Here is an 18,123-nt window from a genome sequence, read left to right as displayed (position 1 = left end):
AAAGATCAACATGATTTATTTATTTATTTATTTATTTATTTGTTTGTTTATTTATTTATTTATTTATTTATTTATTTATTTATTTATTTATTTATGTATTTATACCTCCCTGGTTGTCTTGAAAAAAAAATTGGACAGTTTATTGTTCAGTGTTCCTTGCTGTGTCATTTCTGTTTTTTGAATAAAGTTTTTTTTAATAAAAAATGCTTCCAAAAAGAAAAACGGAAATGACGGAATCGTGTGTGAACCAATCGCATGGCAGAAGTGAAGATGGCGGACTCTCAGATCAGCGTCAGGTAAAGAATCAACAGTAAACTTTCCTTAACATTTGTTTTGAGTGAATAATTCATTAAAACACCAAAAACTTGGTTAACATTTTAAAATAGTAACCTAAATATCTCCCGCTAGATTAGCAGTAACCGTTTGATGATTTGAGCTATCAGCAGCTAGCTAACTTAGCTTAGCTTGCGCTAACCGCTAGTTTGAATGGCTCTCTGAAACGAGGTGCCGCTTGTCAACAAATCTACTACTACTAGCTTCGCTCACATAGGTAATGTTGCGTTTATGTGTGATAAGTAGTTAGTTACTATAATAAAATGAGTAATTTAGGCATAACATATAGAAAACACCACCGTAAAGGCACAATTTTAACTGCGAATTCAAGTTGGTATCCCGTGTATGTCACATTTCTCAGTCTTATTGTACCTAAACTCCAACTAAGACTTTATCTCAGAACAGATTATTAATACAATTGTTTAGTAATAAGATTACAACTTCATAAGAATCCGTGAATAGAATAAATAACGGGGGAATGTTTAAGCTGTGGTGTAATTGTCAGAAGTATACACCTCCGTAAAGAGTTACTGTATAATTCCATGGCCACGTGTGTATAAAACCAGGGATTTCAAGGCACGCGGGCTACTGTAACAAACGTTTGTAAATGACCAGGCTACTATGAGCGCTGAATTGTGCAACACATGTGAGGTCTCCATATGAAATGTTTGATTGTCAGTAGTGGTAGTAGTAGTGGTACAACTAAGCCACAAAGCAGTTCTCTGTGTGAACGGCAGCTCCTGTGTGCACAGGTCAGCAATTTTCCGCAGTCAGTGATGGACCAGTCTGGGTTTGGTGGTTTCCACAAAAACAGTCACTTGTCTGACTGCGTTGTCAAATGTGAAGTTTGGTGGAGTGATGGTTGTGGTATGGTTGACCCAGTAAAAAGAACTCTTAATGCTTCAGTAGATATTTCCGACATCATAGAAACATAGAAAGTTGCTTTGCTCAAAGCAAGGACTAAAGAAGCCCACTCACTGTATTTGAACACAATAGCATAGAGTGAAGAGTGTGAGCACGGCCTTTCTCATCCAACATAGTGTCTGACCTCACTAATGGGCTTCCACAAATACACTACTAACCCTGAAAGGCTTTCTTGGAAATCCGGAGGGTCGGCTGTCATAAAAATGACGCAGACTTGCCCTCTTTTTTTCTTTTTTTTTTTAAACAAACAGATGGTCAACAAATAAAACTCAAGGACCTATAACATATAGGTAGCGATGCCTGCCTATTACAGCCCGTTAGCTGAGTTTCTCCCTGTAATTTTGGCATGCTGGAATATAGGATTGGACCTTTAAAAAGATGCATAACATTATAGTCTCCCAAAGTACGGTAATCTAAGGTTTTCCCATGGGTGGAACCTGTAGGAAAGAACAGGTTAGTTAGAGTAGACCATGTATGTGTGTGTGTGCGCTTGCGTGTGTATCTATATGTATATGTGTGTGTCATGATGATTTGGGGCATTTTTATAATGATCTGTACATATAAAACTTGTGAAAATAAAACCTTGATTTTCATAGGAGCTGTCGAGAACTGTGGACCATTCTGCTTGGCAGATCCGCTTTGAGAGAACCGGTATGTTTAGCTTTTACCTTTATTCTCTATGCTAACAATGCACAGTATAATGTACCGGTACTTATAAAACACACAATTCATGTACAGGTTTTGTATGACACATAATATGTGTTGGAGGCAAATCAAGTTTTTTAACATTTACATTTCTTCGTGTGTCTTTTGCAGGCGCAAATAGAAGCAGAACTTGAAAGACACTGGGATAGACTCCATCAAGGACTCAGTTACTACAAGCAACCCAGGTGAGGTTACAAGCAAGAATGTTCCTGAACTTTCTTTAATGACTGCACTTTTAAAGATGTACCTACTCGGAGCTTAATGCATCGTTGTTGGACTCGTTTGTTGAAGCTCAAGCTCTGCAGGGAAGGTTAAGGAAAACAAAAATGTCCCACAGCCGCTGAAAGACTTTGGTTTAAGGATCAGTAAACTGTTGGTAAGATTTTGACATTTCTGTTAATGTATTTAGTTTTTTTTTAGATGTGTCTGTGTCTTGATGTCATTCGGTACAATGGAAATTTTGCAGAACCTTGACGAGGAGCAGAGCGTACAGCTTTTACAATGTTATCTTCAGGAGGACTACAGAGGGACCAGAGACTCCCTAAAGGTTTTTGTTCTCGCAGTCAAAAAATTGAAGAGGAAAAAAATAATTGGCGGGAGGAAAAATTAAACAAAAGTTTTTTTCCGTAGGTTGTCCTAAAAGACGATCGACAGAGTCAGGCGTTACTGCTAAAGGTGAGCGAAAGGTCCTTGATGGATGTAATTCTAATAATAGTTTTACTTCCTGCTTTTATTTAAAGGATTTATTGGTATATGTATGATGTCCATAGATTGCTGATTACTACTATGAAGAGCGGATGTGTTTGCTCCGCTGTGTTCTTCTGCTGCTCACATACTTTCAGGACGAGCGACATCCCTATCGGGTGAGAATGACAAACTTTTACAGAAACCTGAATGAGTGCTTTCTTTTCTTTGTATTTAAAAGTTTGGTTGTGGAACTTCTTTTATTGTGTGGATTTCAAGTCCAGATGCCATGATTCGACTTTAAGATGTCACCTGGATGAGTGAGAGCCTTCATGGACGACGTCTGTTATTGAATCAGCTCTTGTGTTTGTTTCTGTCAAGGCTGAGTACAGTAACTGTGTCAACAAACTGGAGAAGGACTTGGTAGGCAACTGCCAGTCACAGTTTGAGGCTTTGTTCAAAGCTGAAGCACCAACCTGGGAAACTCATGGAAACCTGATGGTAATGACACGCATGAGTGTGTTCAGGTGTTAATCAGCTGCTTTCAGGCTGCAGGATTCAGTCTCCATTTTGCTTCTTACTAGACGGAAAGACAGGTGTCACGATGGTTCCTGCGCTGCCTGAAAGAACAGTCTCTGCTGCTGGAGATAATCTTTCTGCACCACGCGTACTTCGAGATGAGTCCTTCTGATCTTCTGAGTTTTACCAAAATGTTCAAAGAACAAGGCTTTGGTTTGAGACAAACCAACAGACACCTGGTGGATAAGAGCATGGATGCACTTGTTGACCGGATTGGGTAAGTGTAAAAGAGGTCAGGTAGTATTTTTGACTTTTTTTTCTTTGAGGATTTTTGAGTTCTTAGACCTAATCTTAATATTTTAGTTATAAATGTGGTTTAAACTTGAATTACTTTAAATTTACTGGTATAGATGACTTTTTTAGCACGTAATCTTTCATAATCATCAGTCAAAAGACTCTTCTGTTTATGTCAGGGTGAGTGACAAAGGTCACATGAGGATGTATGTATGTAAACATTTATCCAAAGTAACTTGACAGACAAAACAAGCTAATAATGACATAACCTTAAACAAAAACTAATCCTATCAGTCAGTGGTCCTGCTAATGGAGGCGCTGCTCTGGACCACCCAAGCAGTTTATTCCTGTCTGTGTTAAAGAACCGACCAATTTATGCTTTTTTTTTTAAATCAATTTATTTTATATATTTCTACACCAGTTTAATAGATTATTTGTGAATACTTTTCTAGGCAGACAAACGTGTGTGTTTCTGTCTCTCAGGTATTTAAGCTGCCTCATCCTGGTTGAAGGAATGGACGTAGACTTCCTGCACAAGTGTGCTCTGGAGGATTGTACTCAGCAGCACCAGTTCTCCAGTGCACCCAACATCATTAAGGTTTGATGTTAAAGTGCCCCGCATTGAATGTCCATCAAAAGCTGTGAGAAAGAAAGAAAAAGAAAAAAAAAAAATGCTTCTGCTTCAGGAAATGGATCAGCTTCTGCTGACGTTTGGTGACATCCCTCATCACGGGCCTGTGCTGTTAGCCTGGGTCCTGCTAAGACACACGCTGAGGCCGGACGAGTCCAGCCCCGTGGTCAGGAGGATCGGCCACACAGCCCTGCAGCTGGAGGTGTTCAAGTACCTGTCCAGCATGCTGAAAGGCCTCGGAGTCTTGGGGAATAATGTATGTAAACAATAATATGCACATATTTGAGATGGAAAAGGATAAAGTAGTCTCACTCTTATGAATCTTAAGGAAATAAAAATATTTTTTGTCTACATGTAAAAATATCAGATTACAATATTAAACTTAATTTCATCTTTTATATGTATTTACATAAAGACCGGTTTCTTTTGGTGAGCTTTATTTTTATTTATGAGCACAGAACAACTAGTATGGGATCAAATCCGGATCTGCTTAAAGTGAAGGAAACCCAGATTGTAAAACTTTAAAAATAGATGTCAAAAAAGTCAAAAGTTTTAAACTTAAAAGTACGCATTCCATCCATCCATCTTCCTCCGCTTATCCGGGACCGGGTCGCGGGGGCAGCAGACTGAGCAGAGATGCCCAGACTTCCCTCACCCCAGCCACTTCCTCCAGCTCCTCTGGGGGGACCCCGAGGCGTTCCCAGGCCAGCCGAGAGACGTAGTCTCTCCAGCGTGTCCTGGGTCTTCCCCGGGGCCTCCACCCAGTGGGACATGCCCGGAACACCTCTCCAGGGAGGCGTCCAGGGGGCATCCGGACTAGATGCCCGAGCCACCTCAGCTGGCTCCTTTCGATGTGGAGGAGAAGCGGTTCTACTCCGAGCTCCCCGCGGGTGACCGAGCTTCTCACCCTATCTCTAAGGGAGCGCCCAGCCACCCTACGGAGGAAGCTCATTTCAGCCGCTTGTATTCGGGACCTCGTTCTTTCGGTCATGACCCATAGCTCATGACCATAGGTGAGTATTGGAACGTAGATCGACCGGTAAATTGAGAGCTTTGCTTTTCGGCTCAGCTCTCTCTTCACCACAACGGACCGATAGAGCGACCGCATAACTACGGACGCCGCTCCGATCCGCCTGTCAATCTCACGCTCCGATCTTCCCTCACTCGTGAACAAGACCCCAAGATATTTAAACTCCTCCACCTGGGGCAAGGACACTCCACCGACCGAGAGATGGCAAACTACCTTTCTCCGGTCAAGGACCATGGCCTCAGATTTAACGGTGCTGACCCTCATCCCAGCCGCTTCACACTCGGCCGCAAACCGCCCCAATGCACGCTGGAGGTCCCGGTTCGATGAAGCCAACAGGACAACATCATCTGCAAAAAGCAGAGAGGAAATCCTGTGGTCCCCAAACCAGATCCCTTCCGGCCCCTGGCTGCCCCTAGAAATTCTGTCCATAAAAACAATGAACAGAACCGGTGATAAAGGGCAGCCCTGCCGGAGTCCAACGTGGACCGGGAACAGGTCTGACTTACTGCCGGCTATGCGAACCAAGCTCCTACTCCGGTCATACAGAGACCGGACAGCCCTCAGTAAGGCTCCCCGGACCCCATACTCCCAGAGCACCCCCCACAGGATGCCACGGGGGACGCGGTCGAACGCCTTCTCCAAATCCACAAAACACATATGGACTGGATGAGCGAACTCCCACAATCCCTCCAGCACCCTAGATAGGGTGTAGAGCTGGTCCACTGTTCCACGACCAGGACGGAAACCGCACTGTTGTTCCTGAATCCGAGGTTCGACTATCGGACGCACCAAAAGTACGCATTGAAAATTTGAAAGAAATATTTATGATTTCAATAAATAATTGTAAATTTTAAGCAAAAGTGTTTTCTAAATTTTCTTAACTTAAAATGTGAAAAAAGTATATTTGAAACTTGAATTAACAAAAACTATAAACTTATATACTGTACAGTTTATAGCACTGTTTACTATAAACTGTTACCAAAGGAAAATAATATTTATTTGCAACAGCTGCTATTTTGTACTTCCAATGTTTTTTTGTTTTCTTAGTTCTCCATTTACAGTTGTAATTCAGATTTTTCGCTTTTGGTATTGGCCCCCTAGTTCTATGTGGGGGGAGTGGAGCTTTAAGTCCATTATCTTCTGGGACATGATGGACATCAGATCAGACATCAGACATAGTCTGATAGAGGTTTGGTGACATCATTTCCCCTCCCAAACAGCGTTTGTTCTTGGTCACTCCTCTAATGCTGCGTACAGTTTTGAGAACGCCCTCTCAAAGTTTGGCACCAATTTGTTTTTTAAGTTTACAATGTGCCCCTTTCCAGTTTAGATCTGTTTTAAAATAAAAAAAATAATGTACAATCTTTTTTTTTCACTTTGAGATGATTTGACCCCATAAACTTGTACAAACAAAATCATTTGAATAAATTGGAACAATTTAAAAGAAATCTTATGGCAGAAAGAGGTTTGATCTGCTTTCATTTTCTCACAACCTTTACATTTCTCTACTTTTATAGAACTGTTTATTGTGATAAGTTTGTCTGCTTGTGCAAATAACAAATAGAAAATCTAAATAACGGTTCATTTCTGGGAAAATCTTTCTCCATCAAGGTCTCCCATGGTTTAAAATGCATGACTTGTTTACAGGAGCGTTTCAATAAATGTTATTTTTTTGTCTTTTGCTCTTCAGTGTACAGCAAGTACAGCAAGGATGTGCATCTACGGCCTCCTGTCATTTGTTATCACTTCATTTGAGGAGGAAAGCTTACAGGTATAACCTAAATTCATAGACATATATGAACATCTGTGACCCGCGTCTGTGACTGAACTGTCCGCTGTGCGCTTTACAGATTGATGGCGTGTCAACTCAGTCCTCCCAGCTGATTGATGCTGCCTGTGAGGTTCTTTCTGCTCCCAGTCTGGCAGAGGTCTTTTGGGAAATGGTGAGAAGAAATTGCAGAAAAAAAGAGACTAAACTTAAAAAGTGGATTCTGCTGCCAACATATTTTGTCTAAAATAATCTAGAAGCCAAACATGGGACTTGGGATGGTTCTGGACAGTGCAGCAGGGATGTTTCCCCATAAAATAGGACCTCTGCTTCAGCTGCTGACTGCACTTGTGTCAAACAAATCAACTGTAAAGAAGGTAAATGTCTGCACAAGTGATTCAAAAAAAAAGTCTCCTTTTGGAAATGCTTTAAACGACTCTTCTACCCTGCTGCAGGTGTATAACTTTTTAGACAAGATGTCCTTCTACACGCAAGTTTACAAGCACAAACCCAACGATATCGTCTCTAATGATGAAGAAACGCTTTGGAGGAGACAGACCCCCAAACTCCTCTATCCACTAGGTCAGTCACTGAAATATAGCATCCAATCAGAGACTCTTCACTTCTTTAACATGTTTTTTGTCACCTCGTGCTCAGGCTCAGGCTCAGGACAGACTAACCTGTGGATGCCACAGGGAGTGCTGGGCCAGGTGATGATTGCAGGTGAACAGGGCTTCATGGTGCGCTGGGATTACTCGTACAGCTCCTGGACTCTCTTCACCTGTGAGGTGGAAATGCTGCTGCATGTTGTTTCAACCGCAGGTATGCAGTCGTTTAAATAACGGTTTGTTAACTTCGTTCTTAGCCGAATCTTAGGCTTGAGTGTGTTGCAGGACGTGTTTGTGTAAAATGAAATGGTAATTGCGGTGGGCTTTTTAGGGTGAAAATCAGTTCCCCATGGTTTAATTTGTTGGTTTGTTTTTTCAGACGTCATAGCTCACTGCGTGCGCGTTAAACCCATCCTGGATCTGGTCCATAAGATCATCAGCACAGACTGGACTGTGTCCGACTGTCTCCTGCCCCTCACGTCCCGCATCTACATGCTGCTGCAGAGGTATGTGAACTTTCTGCAAACCCCCTTCATCAAAAGCCGTTGGAATAGAACTTAATTTGTGAAAGAATTTGCGCTGTCTGTCAGGCTCACGTCGGTCATCAACCCTCCGGTGGATGTGATAGCATCCTGTGTGAACTGTCTCTCTGTACTGGCTGCAAGGATGCCAGGGAAGGTGAAACTTTTAAAATAGAATTAAAAACATTTAGTAATGCATGTCAGTGAATTCTTTTTACTTTAAATTCTTATTTTTTTTAATGTCAGGTCTGGTCCAGCCTCCACCACACTGGTTTCCTCCCGTTTGCTTCAAACCCTTTGAGTACCATGGCTCAGTGTGTGAGGTAAAGCGGAACGCCAGCCTTGGCAAACAATGCATCTTATTTTACAAAAACTAATTTTGTTCTTTTACTTTTTAGTGCTGAGGGAATGAAAGCGGCTAACTATGGCAACCTACTGGTCCAGAATGAGCAGCCCAGGGGAGAGTATGCCGTGACAATTGCCTTTCTTCGGCTTCTTACCACCTTGGTTAAGGTAAAAGCATAATGTAAAGCCAGAATGTTCAGCAGTAAAATGCATCTTGGGTAATTATTGTTTCAGGGTCAGCTTGGAAGCACCCAAAACAAAGGTCTGATCCCCTGTGTGCTGCTGGTGTTAAAGGAGATGCTGCCCACCTACCACAAGTGGCGTTACAACACCTACGGAGTCCGAGAGAGAATAGGTGCAATGACTAAATCGCAGTTTCACCTGGTAAAATAAGATCAAAGCTGAGTCAGCGTTGCCTCCACTGTTGATGCAGGTTGTCTTATGTTGGAGCTGATCCATGCCATCCTCAATCTGAGTCCAGACGGGGAGGACCAAGGCAGGTCAGGATGGTGTTTTCATTTCTTTATACTGTCTGACTCTAAAACATTTACTGGAGTTGATTAGAATCAGATTTGAGTCATGACAGCCTCACAATACAGAGTGTTTTAACCATGTGTTTTCTGAAAAGGGGACTGACCGCAGCTGTATCAACTTGTTACTCGTTAAGGAGGATTTAATTGAAGCGATCATCAGTAGTAATTATGTATGTTTGTCAATTGACTTTAAAATGTTGGCTTGCTTGTAGAGATCATTCCTGTTTCCGTTTACAAATACAAAGCAAATGCCGAAGTACCAAATGTTGCAGTTCCTCCAAAGACCACTAGAGGCTGCAGCAGGCAGCAATTCTTCACTCCTAAGACAAAAAGACCAATTCTACACCTAGAATAAACCAATATTATTTCTGGTTTCTGAAGCTTTTTGATATGTATGGCTATATATATATTTTTTACTTGTGACAGCTCTAAAGGGTGAGTGATTACAAAATAATTTTTTACAATTTAAGTTGTGGATTTTTAGGGACACGGTTTTCAATTTTCAGGTGGATTGTCCAATGGGAGAAATCCCAACTTTACATTTTCTTTAGAATATATTTTGTAATGTTGAGGAAATGATATAAACTCCAATCAATGTATTCATACTAATTATGTTTTTCATTTTGGCCGTAGATAATCCACAGAGATTATTCATTCAGTGTGTGTGTATATATATATATATATATATATATATATATATATATATATATATATATATGTGTGTATATATATATCTTATCAAATAAAAAAAACTGTAGTGGTCAACTTTATTTTTATTTTTTAGCATTTGTTTTAAACTCAATTTGTGAAAAATGAATAAATAAATGGTACCTTTTATCCATATCATCTCATAAATGTTTTCTATTTTTTTTTTTTTTGGTCATGTGACAGCACTCCCACCCTGCAGTCTCTCTGCATCTACTGTCTGACCAACACAGAAGCGGGGCAGGCCGTTGTTAACATCATGGGAGTTGGCGTGGACACCATCGAGGTGGTCCTGGCTGCACAGCCCAGCAGGTGGAAGCATTTCAGTCTTCTTTTCTTAAATCTTCTCATTCATGCTGAGTCGTGTTCTGATGTTAAATACTGTGTGTTTTTCTTCTCCCAAATGCTCAGCTATGGTTCTGAAGGTCCGGGTCAGATCCTGATCCAGACAGTCAAACTGGCCTTCTCGGTCACAAACAACGTGATCCGTCTGAAGCCACCGTCTGATGCGGTGTCCCCCCTGGAGCAGGCGCTAACGCAGCACGGCGGTCATGGCAACAACCTGATAGTTGTTCTCGCCAAATATATTTACCACAAGCACGATCCAGCTCTTCCTCGCCTCGCAATTCAACTCCTGAAAAGGCTTGCCACTGTGAGATTCTGCTGTGTAACTGCTGGATTGATTATCCTTCGTTGGGGCGCCAAATTTTTAAACTTTGCATCTTCAGGTCGCTCCCATGTCAGTCTACGCTTGCCTTGGCAACGATGCCGCAGCAATCAGGGATGCGTTCCTCACTCGACTGCAAAGCAAGACCGAAGACATGAGGATCAAGGTCATGATTCTGGAGTTTCTCACGGTTGCTGTGGAAACGCAGCCTGGCCTCATTGAGCTCTTCCTCAACCTGGAAGTAAAAGATGGAAAAGAAGGCTCAAAGGTACAAAATCTGAGCTTTAGTTTCTACATCTAGTAGCAAGGAACCCAAATCTGAAACAGTGACTCTTCACTTCCAGGAGTTCTTGCTGGGTGAGTGGAGCTGTCTTCATGTGGTGCTGGATCTGATCGACTCCAAACAGCAGGGGAAGTATTGGTGCCCCCCGCTGCTCCACCGAGCAGCCCTCGCCTTCCTCCTGGCTCTGTGGCAGGATCGCAGAGACAGCGCCATCTCTGTGTTGAGGACCAAGTGAGTGACTTCCTTTAACCCTTTCACACCAGAGCTGTCACTGCTGACAGCAAAACAACTACCAACTCTTTAATCCCAACGGATTCTAATACAGAGAAGAGTGTTGGAATCTTATGTAAAGCTTTTCCTTTTAATGCAAAGCTGCTATTTTCCGCTTTAGAATCTGTTGGAATGACGTTGGTGCGTAAACGGTTGAAGAGTTGCAGTAATTTAAAGAGCGTCAACACTGGAGCTAAAGCCCTGGTAGTTAAAAACTGCCATCAGGCTGAAAGTATTAGCTGTTACTTACGACGCTGCTAAGTCGGCTTGTTGTCGATTGATGCACTTAGGTGAGGAAATCCTTTGAAAATTCATTTATTATCTCCATTAAAGTTCAAACCAACACTTTTCTCCTAAACATGTGTGTGTCTTCCACATCTCAAAAACGGTTTGAATCTCAAAACAATAACTTGTATAGAGACCCATCATTTAACTAAAATGAAACCGCAGTGATGGAACTACTCATCCAGGATTCCCTAAGCTTTAGAATGTGGTTGATCATCTTTGATCTATTTTTTTTTTTTTTTTTTCAAACTTGTCCTGTCCAACAGCTAGGCAAACAGATGAGAGCTGAAGGCCTCTTGTGTTGGACATATTTTACTTTTACAACAGGGTTTATTAATCTTATGACAAACCAGAGGTATGTCTGAATAGACCCCTATTAGGACATCCTAATAGACATCTTTGATCTATTTTAAAAGTCTTCCCAGTGCTCTTTTAATTATGATTCTGCTGGTTTTAGCCCTACAGCTTTTTTTTTCTAAATGATTTGAAAAAAGAAACACCTATAAATAGAATTTTATGCTTAATTTTCTTTATATATGAGAAAAATGACCAAAGAACACGTTAAATACACCAAAAAACACCATTTCCATCAGAGTGGATCTTTAAGGCTTGAGTTTAAACCTGAACAGAAAGATCTGGTGGACAAATAAAACATTACTACAAAACTTTGTCTCACCCTTAAACTGTTTTAGAATAAGCCAAAACACAAATTCAAGGGTAAAATGTTCAATTATAAAACTGTATAAAAAAACAGAACTAAAAAACTGAAAAATAAATGCTTTTCACTGCACTTTTGCAACACTTCTTGATGCTGCCAAAATAATTATAAATAATAAATGTTTTTTGTACCAAAAACTGATCAATAAACTAATCTACAACCAAAGTTTATATTATTTGCACCTCTTATGCTTATAGTCACATAAAAAACTCATGAAGCTGGACATTCTGACATTTTTTTTCATCTTCTTCTTTAGAGAACGATTTTGGGAAAATTTAACGACGCCTCTGTTTGCGACCCTCACCCCTCCGTCAGACACCACTGAGGTATTCCACCTTCCTCCCTTTTGTTAATTCTGTTGTGAGTGAGGCTGCCAGCTCAATCCTGTGACTCGTCCTCAGCCCTGCGTTTTAGAGACCTGCGCCTTCGTCATGAAGATCATGGCTCTGGAGATTTACTACGTCGTCAGGTAAATGAGGCGTCGCAGTCGAATGGCTTGTTCGCACTCCTCACATGATCTCACAAGCTGTGTGGGCTGCTGCAGCGGCTCCTTGGAGCCATCTCTGAAAGACGCCCTTCAGAAGTTCTCCAGCGCGCGGCGGTACGAGTACTGGTCCCAGTATGTGAAGTCCCTGGTGTGCCGTGTGGCAGAGTCGGAGGAGGAGAGCATCTGTTACCTCTCCGAGACTCAGATGCTGATCTCTGCGTGGAGGATGCTGCTCATCCTCTCCACCAGCCACGTAGGATTTCATTTGACCTCAGGACAGTAGATTCACATTTTGGGCGGACTTTCTTTTTACACAATTCGCTGTTTCCAGGCTGATGTGATGCTGCTAACAGAGGACGCAACCAAGCTGAAGCTTTTCATGGATGTCCTGGATGGAACTAAAGCTGCTGTAAGGCGTCCTAACGTTGAACTTGGTTTCCAAATGCGAGATTGTTTTTCTCCTTGTAACCTGCGTCTCTTTCCAGCTGACCACTCCCATGTCCGTACCCTGTCTCCGACTTGGATCCATGATGGCTACGCTGCTCCTCATCCTCCTCAAACACTGGAAGAAGTGAGTACTTCCCAGGTTGGAGGAAGGGAAGTTGAGCGCTTCTGCTTGAACCAGCGGCGTCCTCTCTCTGTGTGACTTCAGCGTGGTGGCAGCAGCTCCGGACATCTTGTCTCCCCTCTCCCTCATCCTTGAGAGCGTCCTGCAGGCTGACCAGCAGATGATGGAGAGAACCAAAGCCAAGATCTTTTCTGCTCTCATCTCTGTGCTGCAGATTCAGGGACTCAATGGTACGAAAGCTTAAGCTTCTGTCTGAATCCAAAGTTCAGAGCTTTAGTTTTGGTTTCTACGCTGTTACCAGGGGGAGACATTTCCCAGCTGCCTCAGCTGCTGCTGTGCGTGTGCGAGACGGTGAAAGACGAGGCGCTGGCGCTCATCGACAACACCCGCCACATGAGTCAGTTAGGGGACATGCTGGAGGACGAGGACAGCATGGAGATGGACTCTCCTCGGGGACCAAAGGACCACAGAGACGGGGTAAGAGAAAATCAGGAGGATTTAACTAAGAGATTTTCTTTTGAAGACGGATCGTGAGAACTTTTCTGCCACGATCCAATTCGCCAACAAATCTGAAGTTTGTCCACTTCTTCCTTTAATTCCTGTGAATTAGGTCTGCGTACTCGCACTCCATCTGGCAAAGGAGCTGTGCCGCACAGATGAGGATGGTGAGCACTGGGTCTCGGTAATGAGGAAGGTGCCGGTCCTGCCCTCAGTTATGAGCGCCATGGAGCTCAGCCTGCGCTCCAAACACAACCTGTACTTCACCGAAGCTGCTCTGCATCTGCTGCTTACACTGGCTCGCACTCCTCAGGTAAGAAAAAACGCACACAGAGTACAAGTCGCTGTGACTTTGAGTTGTTTTCTGTTTTTGTGATCATTTTTAACCTGCACTATTTGTAATCCACCATCTGTCACCACTAGATGTCTCTGTTCCCTATTATCCTGACAGTTTTTTTGAGAAACTGTCAATCTTCATCTTTAGTTTTCTCTTTTTTGCTGTTGCTCTTGTGTTTTGTCCTCTTTGCTGATTTGTTAGCATTTTTTTCTTCCGCTGTGTTGAAACTTCCTGTTTTGCACCTGCAATTTAAATTCTGCTCATGACATTTCCTTTGTCTATTACGTCTAAAATGTTTTTGGTGGAGATGGAGACGTGAAAAACCCAAACTGTGTTTCAGTCTGTGTTTAATGTGAAAGAATCTCCGGAGGACTAACAACAGCAGCCGCAGTTCATCACTACAGCAGTTACACAACAGACTGTAAATCTTCTTAAATGATCAGAGCTTATTTAATTCTATCTAAATGACTGCAGGAGAAGGAAAATAAAAAGCTTTTGAGGATTTTGAATACATTTGGAATCGGAATGTCAGATTTAAGCTTTTGAAGTTCTCCTCCTTCTTTTTTTTTTGCTCTTCTTCAGGGAGCAGCGGCTGTAGCAGGAGCCGGAGTTACTGAGACCATCTGTCTTCCTCTTCTCAGTGTTTATGAAGGTCCATCAAATGGAGCCTCTCAGGTGGAATCCGTTATACATTCTTAGAGATTTTCGGGCCAAATCCAGTCGTTCTGAAAGTGTTGCTTCTGTTAGCAGAGCTTCTCCAGGAAGTCGCAGGATGTGGCCTGTTGGCCGGGCGTTTACCGCCTCTGCATGTCTTTGATGGAGAGTCTTCTCAAGACGCTGCGCTACCACTTCATTAATGAAGCCCTGGACTTTGTTGGAGTTCATCAAGAGCGCATCTTACAGGTACGATCGATCAGGACGATTCAGACCAGTGGTCCCAAACCCCCGTCCGTGGACCGGAACCGGTCTGTGGGACGGTTGGTACTGTGCCACAGAGAAAAATAACGCGACCTACAATCCCTCCTGTTTTTATTTATAATCTGACTCTGATGGAAGTTTTATTTTGGAAAACTACAGGATTCTCTCCACTATATCCGATTCATTCTTGACGAATGTCAAGTCGCTCAGTCACATGTCGAAATTCCCTCTTTCCTAAAGCGTCTGCGCCGACCGCTAAAGTGAAACCACCAAGCTAACAAAGTTGAGACAAATCGTTTTTGGAAAGTTTATTTTCGCAGGAAAGAGCCAAAAGGGAAACAGACGAAGAGCCTTTGACTTCAAAATAAAAGAAATCTACGTTAAACAGACAACCCCAGGAGTTTTTACTTGAAATGTGGATTTATTGCGACAGTTGTTTCAACACTCTATAGTAATGCTGAATATTCAGCAACCAGCTGTCTAATGTTATGAAGATGCTGCTAATAAAGATACTCAAACAGTGTAAGACAATTATTATTATATTTAGAAAACAACAGTTTTAGTTTTGTATTTATCCATTACACCTTAAAAGTCAGATTAGGCTGAGGTTGGCGTCTGATTTTATGTATTTTTTAAGCTTCTATTTCTACGCTAGATTTAATGTAGGAACTATTCAAGTTTAAAGCAGCTGCTGATATTTTACAGGGAATGAAGATAAACTTTACCTCAAAAGTTAAGTGAAACCGGAGGCTGTGAAAATTTTGTCTGACATTTAAACGGTCTGTGGCCTGAAAAAGGTTGGAGACCACTTCTCAGGTTCTCGTGTTTCAAACTTGTTCCGGCAAATCTGGATCCATGCATCCTTTTTGCTGAAGTCCTGTAGGATCCAGGGCGGTTTGGGTTTAAAGGCATGTCGGTTTCTCTTCCCTCAGTGTCTGAACTCCATGCGCACCGTTCAGAGCCTGGCCTGCTTGGACGAGGCGGATCACACGGTTGGTTTCCTCCTCCAACTGTCCAGTTTCTGTAAGGAGTGGCAGTTTCACCTCCCCAAGCTGCTCCTGGACGTGCAGGCGAGTCCACATTTCATCACACTTTCAGCAGGAGATATCATTCGGAGCTCATAAACGTTTTTTCCCCTTCTGTTTGTGTTCAGATCAACCTGTGTTACCTGTGCCAGACCTGCACATATCTGCTCCACAGCAAGAAGATGCTCCATCACTACCTGCAGGTCTGAACATCTAAGGATTGCTTAACATTTCATAAAAGATGCTTAATAAATGTCACATTTGTCGTATATCCCTACCAGAAACTTTGTGTACTTGACAGACAAAAAAAAGTCATGAGTTTGTGTTTTGTAGGCCAAGAATGGTGAGGCGTTGCCTCCTGGTCCCCTCTCCAGGACCCAGCGCCCCCCTCAGACTCAGGCAACAGCAGGGGCAGCGGGGGCAGAGGAAGCCGAGCAGAAGGCCCTGCTGACCGTGCAGTGCAGCCTTTTGAAGATCCTCAGCAAAACCCTGGCTGCTCTGCAGCACTTCACTCCCGACTGCTGCCAGATCCTCCTGGACCAGGTGAGACCGCTCAGATCCTCCGCTTTCCCCTCAGGCTCTCTACACATGTGATGCACGTTCACGATGGACTGTCATTACTTAGTACTAGCGCATAAACCTACAGTGGGAAGACGCTTGGCGTCGAAGCGGTGCAAATCTAGTGAGTCTAGCTCCAGGCTTTTTTTTTCCCTCAGCTCTATCCAGATACAGGAAAGACTTGGTGTCATAGAATTCTGGCTGGGCAAAAACTGCTATTATTAATTTCTCCTTCATGATGAATTTAAAAACGGTTGGCACTTCTGTGACTCAAAAAGGACGCCATCCATTCGTCATGACCACAAATGTCCCCGATTGGTCAAAGTTCATCAGGTTTTACGTGGAAGCCCAAATTGCGCATATATGCACATTTACACAGACCTCTCATTGAAGGCACAGTACAATGAACGTAGCTTTACATGAGCGGAATATGTGCTCGACTATTTACTAAGCCACTTCTGCATCAGTGCATGGACCTGGCCGAGTACCGGACCCTGTTTGTGCTCAGCTTCACGACTCCGGCCTTTGACCCCGATGTGGCGCCTTCATTTGGGACCCTGCTGGCTACGATCAACGTGGCGCTCAGCATGCTGAGCGAGGTACTCTTCACATTTTTGTTGCAGGTTTTAGCTGCAGGCAGTCCTTGAGCGTTTTATGTTCTGTCTGGACAGATGGAGAAGAAGAAGGAGACGGCTTCGGTCAGCATAGCATCGCTGGCTTCATCCGAAGAGCTCCAAGCTCTGAAGTGAGTCAACTCCTTTCTGTAGTCAAGCAGCATGCGGTAGTGCACCAAAAGACGCTTTCTTTCCCCCCTAAGGTCACTGCTGATGTTCACCATGGAGAACTGCTTCTACGTGCTCATCTCTCAGGCTGTCCGGTGTCTCAAAGACCCCTCCATCCTCCCGCGGGACAAACAGAGGCTCAAGCAGGAGCTCAGCTCAGAACTGGTGAGGGCTTTGAAAGTTCAAAGATGGGATTTTAAATGAGTAATATGCAGACTATAGAACAATTGGAGGATTAGTAGCACAAAAAACATTTTTCATTCTAGTTTTCTACATCGTTTAGTACAAAAAATTAGATCTTTGCAGGTACAGATGTCATCTTTTACTCAAATGTTGACTTGCTGGCAAAACATAAGAAAAAGCAGGAAATCTTTGGTCAAAATGCTTTTATTTGATGTGCTACTGTTTACCAACACAGAATGTTGAAGGGGTGCAAATCTCATGATTTGAGCATGAAACGGTTCGGTTCATTGGATCACCATCATATCAGTTGACTTGGTTTAGCTGGCAACGTGCATTGAGCCTGAAAAACTTGAGTAGCTACGCGTGAAAGCGGCTGATTGAACATGTCTCAACTTTTAATTTCCTGAACCCCCTGTGGCTGTAAGAAGTGGGTGTTTACGGTTAAAAAAAGGTTTGACAGTATTTCCCATCATCCTCAGAGCACGCTTCTCTCCAGCCTGTCCCGTCACTTCCGGAGGGGTTCTCCGTCGTCTCCGGCCTCCGCCCAATCCAAACAACCCCCACCCGGATCCAAGGGAAGCCACGAAGGCCAGGAGCCCATCATCCAGCTGGTTCAGGCTTTTGTGCGTCTCGTGCAGAGATAGGTGTGTCTCATTATGAATAAATAAAAACGAAGTGCTTTAGATCAGCTGTTACCCGTCTTCAAGGAAACTATTGAGGCAGAGCCAGAATATTTTTGCCTGACCGGGTTCTTGGTGCTGCTGGTACCAGTGAATTCCACAGACCTAGTTTTATAGGTCACTGATGGCATAACACCGGAACCATTTCAGACACGACTTCAATGTAACCTGATTCCATGTAGTAGATTATAAACTGTTTTTTATTCCTTTGTACCTAATCTGGGTTATTTTTACTAAAACAATAAAGGGATTTAAAGACAATCG

General features: G+C 42.9%; 1 protein-coding gene across 2 annotated transcripts; it reads left to right on the top strand.

Annotated features, from left to right (window-relative positions):
• The first annotated feature begins 197 nt into the window (after nt 1–197).
• Nucleotides 198–18,120, top strand: nup188 (nucleoporin 188). 2 transcript variants are annotated; one of them, XM_023961082.2, is made up of 43 exons: nt 198–296; nt 1,854–1,908; nt 2,074–2,147; nt 2,254–2,338; nt 2,429–2,509; nt 2,593–2,637; nt 2,733–2,825; nt 3,028–3,147; nt 3,231–3,442; nt 3,943–4,057; nt 4,146–4,346; nt 6,811–6,891; nt 6,971–7,063; nt 7,146–7,265; nt 7,344–7,470; nt 7,546–7,710; nt 7,876–8,002; nt 8,087–8,174; nt 8,264–8,340; nt 8,416–8,530; nt 8,597–8,717; nt 8,796–8,862; nt 9,787–9,912; nt 10,012–10,252; nt 10,329–10,535; nt 10,612–10,781; nt 12,080–12,149; nt 12,225–12,292; nt 12,368–12,563; nt 12,642–12,719; nt 12,796–12,881; nt 12,963–13,108; nt 13,180–13,355; nt 13,489–13,689; nt 14,296–14,388; nt 14,464–14,616; nt 15,564–15,701; nt 15,785–15,859; nt 15,990–16,199; nt 16,682–16,813; nt 16,886–16,959; nt 17,032–17,161; nt 17,659–18,120. In XM_023961082.2, exons 1-43 carry the CDS (start codon nt 256–258, stop codon nt 17,821–17,823), a joined length of 5,238 nt encoding a protein of 1,745 aa, XP_023816850.1. In that variant the 5' UTR covers nt 198–255; the 3' UTR covers nt 17,824–18,120. The 2 variants fall into 2 exon arrangements, with proteins under 2 accessions (XP_023816850.1, XP_078812340.1); XM_078956214.1 differs by having other exon boundaries at nt 14,461–14,616.
• The last annotated feature ends 3 nt before the right edge of the window (nt 18,121–18,123 follow it).

The sequence above is a fragment of the Oryzias latipes genome, chromosome 12, assembly GCF_053564925.1.
Source record: "Oryzias latipes strain Hd-rR chromosome 12, Olatipes_Hd-rR_3.1".
NCBI lineage: Eukaryota > Metazoa > Chordata > Actinopteri > Beloniformes > Adrianichthyidae > Oryzias > Oryzias latipes.
This window is presented reverse-complemented; position numbering and strand designations above follow the sequence as displayed.

What these genes read in the sequence shown, in the direction of transcription:
- nup188 (XM_078956214.1), top strand. Translation starts at nt 256, where the DNA reads ATGGCAGAAGTGAAGATGGCGGACTCTCAGATCAGCGTCAG. An exon ending in TAAGGATCAGTAAACTGTTG is followed by an intron (nt 2,339 to 2,428) that starts GTAAGATTTTGA and finishes GAAATTTTGCAG; the next exon opens with AACCTTGACGAGGAGCAGAG. An exon ending in TTGAGGAGGAAAGCTTACAG is followed by an intron (nt 6,892 to 6,970) that starts GTATAACCTAAA and finishes TGCGCTTTACAG; the next exon opens with ATTGATGGCGTGTCAACTCA.